Source organism: Malania oleifera, chromosome 1 (genome assembly GCF_029873635.1).
Source record: "Malania oleifera isolate guangnan ecotype guangnan chromosome 1, ASM2987363v1, whole genome shotgun sequence".
Taxonomy (NCBI): domain Eukaryota; kingdom Viridiplantae; phylum Streptophyta; class Magnoliopsida; order Santalales; family Ximeniaceae; genus Malania; species Malania oleifera.
In genome coordinates, this window is record NC_080417.1 from 145,791,885 (window position 1) to 145,798,127 (window position 6,243).

The following is a 6,243-nucleotide window of genomic DNA, read 5'->3' on the forward strand; positions in this document are numbered from 1 at the left end:
GCTCAAACTTCAAATTTTCTTGCACTCACATGTCATTGCTTAATGAGCATGCGAAATGCTTCATATGTAATTCTGAATGTAATAACAGTATTATAGAATTGGGTATCACGTTAACATTTGGAATATGGGTGTTCATCCACCTTTCGCATGCATATTTCTCACCATTGAAGAAGAAAAAGAAGAAGAATGGTCTTGAAGTAGGTCCATTGAAAAATGAATTTTCCATATTAAAACGTGCTTCCATTACTGTGTACCTGATATCACTACTAATCTAACCTAATCCACAAGGTATGAATATTCTTGATAATAGTCAAGCAAAGTATAACCCAACACATCTAGTCATTAAAAAAGAACCTAAAAACAATAAGCTATCCCTCATTTAAAAAGTGTACATATGCTTTGCACCAGAAGCTAAGAAACCCAAAAGAAGAATAACAAAAAGAAGCAAAAGCTTCACTGCCACAGCTTGCAAAAGTTCTAACAGCTTGGTCTACAAAACCCCCAAATCATGATCCTATTCTTGTCAACCCACTAGCTGGCTTCATCCAAACCAACCAGAGATTTCATTTTTGGATTAGAGCACCAAAATTTCAATCGAAATCCTATATGCATTTCTTATCAATGGCCAACACGGCTCTGAGATCAGATCACTTTAACAAAGCAATGCATATTTTGGGACTCTATCTTTTGCTCTTGATTGGGAGAGGCAGTGCAAGGGAATTCAAGGTCGGGGATTCAAATTGGACTGTTCCAACGAACCCCAATGCCCTCAGCTATAATGAATGGGCAGAAAAGAATCGATTTCAAACTGGTGATTCTATAGGTAAGTTAATAACTCAATAAGCACTCATTTTTGTCATTGGCAACAGATTTAGAGCTTGTTTTTCTGTGGAATTACCAAATAAGGTGCAAAATTGAGTTCATTTTTTGGTTTATTGCTCTAAATAGCAGAGTTCAATCTAATTAATGTTCTACCACCGCAGTGTTCGACTATCCAGCTGGCAACGACTCAGTGCTTCTTGTGGACAAAGATCCATTCACCAACTGCAATACAGCGACATTCCATGAAAAGCATACTGATGGTCACACTATGTTCACCTTCAACCATTCTGGGCCATTCTACTTCATAAGTGGGAATGAAGAGAACTGCATGAAAAATGAGAAACTGGAAGTTATTGTGTTGGCAGATAGAAGCAATGACTCTTCAAATTCGAATCAGACGGGCACAGTTTCTCCACCACCTGCAGCGCCCGCTGGCCTAACCCCATCCCCTGCACCTGCCGGCAAAGAGTCTCCAACTCCACCTGCAGGAACAGTACAAATTAACCCAACCCCGGCTCCAGAATCTCCTCCTCCTCCTCCAAGTGGGGCTTCTTCAATCTTCATGAGTTTCATTGTCAGCTCTTTTGGAGCTTTTGTTGGTTCATCATTGCTTTTAGTTTTTTAACTTGAAGAGTAAGCTGCATACATACATAAAGAGTTGGTTAATTATATATACTCTGCTTGTTGCTATTTTTCTCCCTTTTTCTCTCTATTATTTTCCTTGCCCCGATCCCAGTGAGTTCACTGAAGAGTCAGGGGTGGATTGGTGTTTGATATTTGTTTGTAACTAGAGGAATAAATTGACAGTAATACATTACATGTAACTTGATGGTTGTTTCGGCGAGAAAATAACCATGTATACGAGGAAATAAATGGGCTTTCTGTTGTGTGATTAGCTTCTGTCAAGTAGTTCGTTGTTTCCATTTAATTCTCTTTTTCTTGAGATGAAATACATTGCTACTGCAACATTCACATGCCAGCACCCTGCTGTTTTCAATAGCATCGAGACATGTCATTTTCAATCTTATGACAAGGAACTTTGTGCTGTTTTCAATAGGAAACCGTATATTTTCTGAGCATGTGTTCTGAAGCAACATAATTGGTTATCTGGCAGCAAAAGCTTGGAATGAGCATTCACTTCAAAATTGGATTCGTAAAACCCCTTTTCTACTGAATGACTTGGTTTTGGTTTGAATATTAGCAGCATTTTCTACCAGGGATTGTTGGTAGATCACCTGTACCAAGTCTCATTCATTATCACCTGGAAGTTTTGTTTTTATACCGCAGATCTGAATTTCTCTATGCAAATTTTTAAGAATATTTCTCACCCGCCAAGCATGCTCAACCAACCCAATGGCCATCAAGAGAAAGAAAATGTGTTCACAAGGCAAAGTGCAAAGCAATTGAGAAAGCTTGTTTGAAATACAAAAGGATTTAAAAAAAAAAAAAAAAAAGAGAACACCTTTTGCTCTGACAAATATTTTTTTCAGTAGAACAAGTAGGAGTTGAGATTAAAAAGAGAGTTTTACATGTATAAGATATCAGCAATCATATATAAATCACCAGCTGCTGCAAAAACTACACGCCTTCAAACTTCTGTTGACCATTAACAGATGTTACTATATTTCCTCTATCTTACACAAGCTGCAGAGTCTTTTTTGATGATCACATGGTGCTCACATTTTACCCAAGCTAAATGAACCACTCTTTATGTTGGTTTTTTAGCACTGCGTTTTTGTTCTTTCTATAAACTAGCCAGCGAGTCATTACCTCAGCAAACATCCATTGTCACAACTTATTGTTGCTCTATTAAGGCTTCAAGCCATTTGGCTATGGATGGTGACAAGGAAAAGGTTAAGCTAAGCAAGGCTGGGTCTAGGCTTATTTTGCTGGGAGGCCAAGGTAGGCAAGGCTAGAACAAAAATAAAACATTTTTCAGTCCTTTCTCCTTCTTCCCATTGCTATTCTTATTTTGAAGGGAGTCAACCTAAGCAAAACTGGGACGAGGCTTGAACATATACTCAATTTATAATGTCTGGACTCTGGAGGATCTGAATGAGGTCAAGCATACAAGTAGATTGATGCATTCAACTCTGTCTAGGCTGGGCTTGGGTTGTACATCTCTGCCATCTCCTCTGTAATTACAATTGTAACATCCCTCCATATATAACAAAAACATACAAGTAGATTGATGCATTCAATTGTCTATGCTGGGCTTGGATTGTACGTCTCTGCCATCTCCTTTGTAATTACAATTGTAACATCCCTCACTAAATAGAGTGTTGAATAAGTGAAACACAGGCAGGAAGGTTAATTCCAGATGAAAATATTGTTGAGTAGCTGGAGCCAGAGACGTGGTGCCACATGTGAGCTGTTGAGCCGCGTGGAGCTGTAATCTGTGGCTGTCCGCGGCTATTGATTGAAGCCGAAATTGATTACAAATTAACTCGTCATTTACTGTAATTTCTCCAGCCATCTATAAATAGAGAAGTACGTGCAAGTGAAAATATATGTGTGTAGAAAAGAGTGTGAGGAAGAGTGCAGAGAGAGCTGAGAAGAGAGTTTGTATTTTCTCCCGATTTCATAGTGGATTGTGGTGTGCTCCGTGGACATAGGTCAATTCAGACCGAATCACGTAATTTTTGGTGTCTCTTATTTTTCTGGTGTGTATTTACTGCTCATAGATTCCTAACAAGTGGTATCAGAACCTGGTTCGGAGCAGAAACGTCTGATTGGAGAAATTAATAGAAAAACAAAGCCCTGTCCAGTGTCTCGAAATTGCATTTTGAGAGCACCACTGTGTTCCTCTCCTTAAGATGAAGCCAACGGTGCAAACTGGAGCTTGAAAGGAGCCCAGATGACACCACACACGCTTGCATGCGCCGCTAACGTCCAGATGACATGTCCACTTGCTTCCATGCGCCTTCACGCACTAGCAGACAGTCGGTAGGTCATCCCACGCACACCCATGCTCCGACAATCGCCCGGCGAAGCAGCGGAAGGTTGAAGACAATGTGACGTCAACGCCACGTCACCTGTCCACGTCAGCGCTGGGTTAGTACGCTGCGTCAGCAACATCCACACCACATGGCGCCAAGTAAGCAGCCCTGTCAGTAGTCGCGTCATCGGCCAGTCAGCGATCGTGTCAGCCGCCACATCACCCCAGGCCCACGCCATGTCATCTGGCACGTCAGTAGCTGGGACCCATAGTGGGGACCTATAGAATTTGCTAGCAGGTGGGTCCTACAGTGCCACGTCAGCGCCACGTCAGTAGTGGATCCCATCTCTGCCACGTCAGCAGATGACGTCAGTAACAGCGTCAAGTAACGATGTCACTAACGGTAGGTATATTCCATTAAGTTTGGTAATATTCCGTTAAGTTTGACCTTTTTTGATTGAGAAGTTTGACCAAGTTTATAGAATCATTTTAAAAGCCGATTTTCGAAAGACTTAAACCATTTCTAAGGTTTTTGATCGTTATGGATCCAACCGTTTTGTTTATTGGAGCTAATTCCATCTCTAGATTAGAGAATTGAGATGTCGAACGAAAAGAGCTCAAAGATTGAGATGTTTAACGACAACAATTTTGATTTCTGGAAGATGCAGATTGAAGATTACTTGTTTGGGAAGGAGTTGCACTTACCATTGAAGGGAAAGCCAGGATCTATGAACAAGGATGAGTGGGAGTCGCTTGACCGAAAAGCTCTCGAAGCTATCAGAATGACGTTGTCAAAGTCTATGACATTTAATATCAAGCACATATCAACCACCACGTTTCTAATGGATGCGTTTTCTAATATGTATGAGCAGTCATCTACAGCTAAGGTACATCTTATGAAAAGGTTATTTACTATGACCATGTCTGCAGGTGAAAGTTTTAGCAAGCATTTGAATAGTTTCAACGAGTTGTCAAATCAAATCGCTTCAGTTGGGATTACATTTGATAATGAGATGCCTGCCCTATTGATTCTTAGTCAGTTGCGCAAAAGTTAGAATGATATTGTTACTGCAATCAGTAGCTCAATAGCGAAATCAAAGCTAAATACGATGAGGTCGTTAGCATGATTTTGACAGAAGAAATCAGAATGTAGTCAAACCATGGTTCCACTTTGAGTTTATCCTTGAATATGGAAAGTCGAGGCAGAGGAAGAAGGCATGGAGGATCAAATAATTGCGAAAAATCTAAGTTCAGCCGGTTTAGATCTAGAAATCCCAGAGGTTCTCAGTACGTAGGTTCCCAGGGCACAAATAATATAGAATGCCGGAACTATGGAAAAACTAGTAATTACAGAAACCAGTGTAAAGGTTTGAAGAAAGAATATGAGACGAAGGCAAAGACAAAAGCAAATGTTGCTTCAAAAAATGATGATATGTTGATCTTCTCTTTGAAGAGCAAAAAAGAATCTTGGGTGTTAGACTTTGAAGTTTCGTTTCATGCCACTTGTAGTGGAGATTGCCTGGAGAAGTATACACCAGGTGACTTCGGTAAAGTATACCTTGGCAATGTTCAACCTTGCGACAAAACCGATAAGGGGACAGTGAAGATCAAGATGAACGGGTCAGTATGGAAGCTGAAAGATGTCAGATATATTCTAGATCTGAGGAAGAACTTGATCTCAGTTGGTCAACTGGTAGATGAAGGATATAACACAACATTCATTGGTAATGAATGGAAGATTTCGAAGGGTGCACTGACAATTGCACGAGGTAAGAAAAGTGGAACTCTTTATGTAACCCCTAATGCATGCATGTCTATTACATCTGCTATAGGAAATGATGATAGCAACATTTGACACTAATGACTAGGACACCTGAGTAAGAAGGGCCTCAGAGTGATGCACTCAAAGGGAAAGTTGAGCGATTTACAATCAGTGAAGATTGACATGTGTGAGGATTGCATACTTGGGAAATAGAAGAGGGTCAGTTTCCAGACGAACACCAGTATCCCAAAGAAGGAGAGACTTGAGCTAGTCCATTCAGATGTATGGGGACCAACGATCATTTCATCCACAATTGGGAAGCATTACTTCGTGACATTTATTGACGATCATTCTCGGAAGGTATGGTTTTCCTTCCTGAAATACAAAGCTGATGTCTTTGATACTTTTAAGATTTGGAAAGCAATAGTTGAAAATGAAATTGGTTTGAAAATAAAGAAGTTAAGAACCGATAATGGTGGTGAGTATGATGACACCAAGTTCAAGAATTTTTGCTATGAGCATGGTATCAGGATGGAAAAAACTGTGCCAGGTACGCCTCAGCATAACAACATAACCAAGTGGATGAACAGATCGTTGACAGAAAAAACTAGAAGCATGTGTATGCAGTCAGGCTTACCAAAATTGTTTTGGGTAGAAGCAGTCAACATAGTAGCTTACTTGATTAATAGGAGTCCATCAGTACCATTGGACTATAGACTAT

The 6,243-nt window shown here is 40.2% G+C and overlaps 1 protein-coding gene across 1 annotated transcript; it reads left to right on the forward strand.

Annotated features, from left to right (window-relative positions):
• Positions 1 to 472: 472 nt before the first annotated feature.
• Positions 473 to 1,717, forward strand: LOC131145566 (early nodulin-like protein 9). Its single transcript, XM_058094722.1, has 2 exons — positions 473 to 823; positions 984 to 1,717. Exons 1-2 carry the CDS (start codon positions 607 to 609, stop codon positions 1,445 to 1,447), a joined length of 681 nt encoding a protein of 226 aa, XP_057950705.1. The 5' UTR covers positions 473 to 606; the 3' UTR covers positions 1,448 to 1,717.
• The last annotated feature ends 4,526 nt before the right edge of the window (positions 1,718 to 6,243 follow it).

Coding starts and splice junctions, on each gene's coding strand:
- LOC131145566 (XM_058094722.1), top strand. CDS start 607: ATGCATTTCTTATCAATGGCCAACACGGCTCTGAGATCAGATCACTTT. Junction 824..983: donor TCAAACTGGTGATTCTATAG/GTAAGTTAATAA, acceptor CTACCACCGCAG/TGTTCGACTATCCAGCTGGC.